At 35.2% G+C, this 3,877-nt stretch overlaps 1 protein-coding gene across 1 annotated transcript; it reads left to right on the forward strand.

The window, feature by feature from the left end:
* The first annotated feature begins 1,897 nt into the window (after nucleotides 1–1,897).
* On the forward strand, nucleotides 1,898–2,613 carry LOC141715249 (uncharacterized). The gene is made up of 2 exons (XM_074518723.1): nucleotides 1,898–2,346; nucleotides 2,463–2,613. Exons 1-2 carry the CDS (start codon nucleotides 1,898–1,900, stop codon nucleotides 2,611–2,613), a joined length of 600 nt encoding a protein of 199 aa, XP_074374824.1.
* The last annotated feature ends 1,264 nt before the right edge of the window (nucleotides 2,614–3,877 follow it).

Genomic DNA, 3,877 nt, shown 5'->3' on the forward strand with positions numbered 1-3,877 from the left:
CTCTCTCTAAACTTTCTCTCTCTCTAACTGAATTCTTACTTCTTCTACAAGATATGCATCTCTCTATCATTTCTGTGTTTCTTCTTCATCTGATCTGTTGATTCTTTCTTGTTCTCTAGCTTAATTTCTCTGTTCTAGTTATCATTTCAGTTCTATAAACTCAGAAAATCCAAAAACATTCAAAATCTCATAAAAATACAAAGTCAGAAACCCTAGTTCCTGGCACAACTACAAGTTGCTCAAGACGGGGATCACGGTGTCTAAAATATAAATTATAAATCCCAGTTCTTGTAATTTCTATTGATCTTGGAGGCAACATTGATGATAAGAAGTAAAAGGAATATTTTATCTTTTCTTCAGAATATGTAATAATAAAGATCTAATTATTCATATTCATTAGCCAAAATATTACAACATCATGTTCAACATGGGTACTTTGTGTATTTTTGTATACTTAAGAACAAATTGTATCAATTTCATAGGCTAAGATGGTGCTACCAGGCACAGTGTGTGAAGAAGCCTATTTAAGAGCAAACAGATGATAAATCTTCTCCGGCTTAGATTTAGGAGGAAAAGAACGTTAGTCATCACTAATCGAGCCTTAATTTATAAAATTTTATCGAACAAGAAAAGAAAAGCATCCACTTGATTAGATGGGGAAAAATGTTAAAAATGTGTTAACTTCAACTATATCAAGAGAATGGTAAGCAAAATCCGAAATGGATATTGTTTAACATTCTATCAAGAAACCCGTAAAGCGGTACACATGTATAGAGGATTCCAAATCTGAACCTAAATTTAAACATTTACTGGTGAAAGAACTTCATAAGCAGGAATGCATATAAACACTATGAAAACAAAAGAGTACACATAATGTAAATCATCTTGCCCAAGTTATTACATCACATTTATAAAACATTAAAATCATACCCCGAGTGACATAACAGGCTTTTTTCTCTGAATACAAGAACCTGGGCCATAGCCTAGTTACAAGACATTGACTGCACAACATCAAGTTTGCAGCTCTCTCTCGATTTGTATAGTTACATGGCTGATATTATACTTTTTTTTGATATAATCCACAACCTTGTCCAGTATCATGTCAGCATCAGCTTCAGGCTTCACCTTTACATGACAAGCTAGTAGCACTTTGCCTACTGTGATTGCCCATATATGCAACTCATGTATCGCAACTACCTCGTCAATCTCACAAAGTCCTTTCTCAAGCCTTATTGCGTCGATTTCTCGGGATGTGTTCTCCATCAGAACCTCCCATATGTTGCCCAACATGTTGATAGTGTCAGTGGATTACAGCTGATTACATTATTCAGGATATCATAATATTTATTTAGGAGATGCTTACCAACAGATTCAGTACTTAAATTAGGGATAATAAACTGATATTATTAGCAGTTTTGATCAGGCTGTAATCAGGGACAGTAATTAGCAGATTATGAGAATACATTTAGGCAATAATTAGATATAATAATTAGCTGATACTTAGCAGATAGTTAGGCTATAATTGTGCCATAATGTATGTATCTTTTGTGTATATAACTGAACAGAAATACAGAGGAAAGGTCATTGAATCCAACTTTGATATGGTATCAGAGCCATAACCAATCTTTTAAGTATATTTTCAGTTTCTATAGCTTTGGATATTAGTTTTCGGTTCAGCAAATAAGTGCAGATCTTTCAGTTCTTTAGTAAGCATAATGTCAACCAACAATGGTGATATTTTGGTCTACGTTTTACTGGGAAACTTTATTCCAATTGGGAATTTCTGTTTCGTCTCTTCATCACGGGAAAAGAGCTGTGGGGTCATGTTGATGGTAGTGAATCAGCTCCAACTGATGCTGCTAAATTAGCTGAATGGAAGGTGAAGGATGCTAGGGTCATGTCATGGATCATAAGTGCTGTTGATCAGAATATCGCGCTGAATTTAAAGCCATATAAGACTTCTAAGGAGATGTGGGAGTGCCTAAAGAAAGTGTACAATCAGGATAATGCAGCCAAGCGCTTCCAAATAGAGTATGATATTTCTAATTATTCTCAAGGCACTATATATATTCAAGAGTATTATTCTGGATTTCAGAATTTATGGGCTGAATTTACTGATATTGCTTATGCAAAAGTGCCAGTTACATCTCTTTTAAGTGTTCAACAGGTTCATGAACAAAGCAAAAGAGATCGGTTTCTTATGAAACTACGTCCTGAATTTGAGGTAACTCGCTCTAATTTAATGAATCGTGCTTCCACTCCTTCTCTAGATGAATATTTCAGTGAGTTACTTCGGGAAGAACAACGTCTTGCTACACAATCTGCGATACAAGCATGCCCGATCAGGTAATTGCTTATGCAGCCCAAGGAAGAGGGAAGGGCAGAAACATGCAACAAGTTCAATGTTATTCCTGTAAGGAATATGGGCATATTGCAGCAAATTGTGCGAAGAAATTCTGCAGCTATTGTAGGAAACCTGGCCACATTATTAAAGAATGCCGTACTCGTCCTCAGAATCGTCAATCAAATGTGGGTCAAGCTGTAATCGGTAATCAAGCTGTAGTTGGTTCAGTTACTGCTGAAAAATCAACTCTTACACCGGAAATGGTTTAACAAATGATTGTTTCGGCTTTCTCCGCCTTGGGTCTTCAAGGTAAGGATACTTCATCCTCTTTATTTTGGCTTGATTCAGGAGCATCCAATCATATGACAAGCTGTCCCAATACTTTAACTAATGTTCGCAATTATAATGGCACGTGCAATATTCAAATTGCTAATGGCACTCAATTACCTATTCAAGCAATTGATGACATCAACTCCTCAGTAAAAGATGTGTTTATATCTCCTGAACTTTCAACGAGTCTTATTTCAGTTGGACAATTGATTGATAATAACTGTGATGTGCATTTTTCTCGTGATGGTTGTATTGTGCAGGATCAGGTATCGGGGATGATCCTTGCGAAAGGGCCTAAAATTGAACGATTGTTTCCTTTGCACTTTCCTATTTCTAATATTGTTTCCTTGGCTTGTACTAGTGTGAATAAATATGGTGAAATATGGCATAGACGTCTAGGATATCCTAATTCTCATGCTTTGTCTCATCTTGTAAAATCTAGTTTATTGGGTGATAAAGATCAATTTTCTTCTGATTTGTCTTTTGATTGTTCAACATGTAAACTTGGTAAAAGCAAATCTCTTTCTTTTTCTTCTCATGGTAGTCGTGCTATAAGGTGTTTCGATTTGATCCATACTGATGTATGGGGCATCACTCCTGTCATATCACATGCAAAGTATAAGTATTTTGTTACCTTCATTGACGACTATAGTAGGTTTACTTGGGTTTATTTTTTTCATTCAAAATCCGAAGTATTCTCTATTTTTAAGAAATTTGTTGCTCATGTTGAAAATCAGTTTTCAATAAATATTAAAGTCTTAAGGTCTGATTCTGGGGGTGAATACATGTCTCATGCATTCCATGATTTTCTTCAACAAAAAGGAATAGTTTCTCAAAGATCTTGTCCTTATACACCTCAGCAAAATGGGGTTGCTAAACGTAAAAATCATCATTTATTAGATGTTGTAAGAACTCTATTGCTTGAATCATATGTTCCTATAAAATTTTGGGTTGAAGCCTTAAGCACAGCAACTTATTTGATCAATCGAATTCCTTCTAGTGTGTTGGCTTTTGAATCTCCATATTTTCGTCTCCATGGTAATCATCCTGAATACCTTGGCATGCATATTTTTGGTTGTATTTGTTTTGTTCACTTGCCATCTCATAAACGTCATAAACTATCTGCTCAATCTATTAAATGTGAATTCATGGGATATAGCATTCCACACAAAGGTTTTATATGCTATGATGCTTGTTCTAACA

The sequence above is a fragment of the Apium graveolens genome, chromosome 3, assembly GCF_009905375.1.
Source record: "Apium graveolens cultivar Ventura chromosome 3, ASM990537v1, whole genome shotgun sequence".
In the NCBI taxonomy this organism is placed as follows: Eukaryota; Viridiplantae; Streptophyta; class Magnoliopsida; order Apiales; family Apiaceae; genus Apium; species Apium graveolens.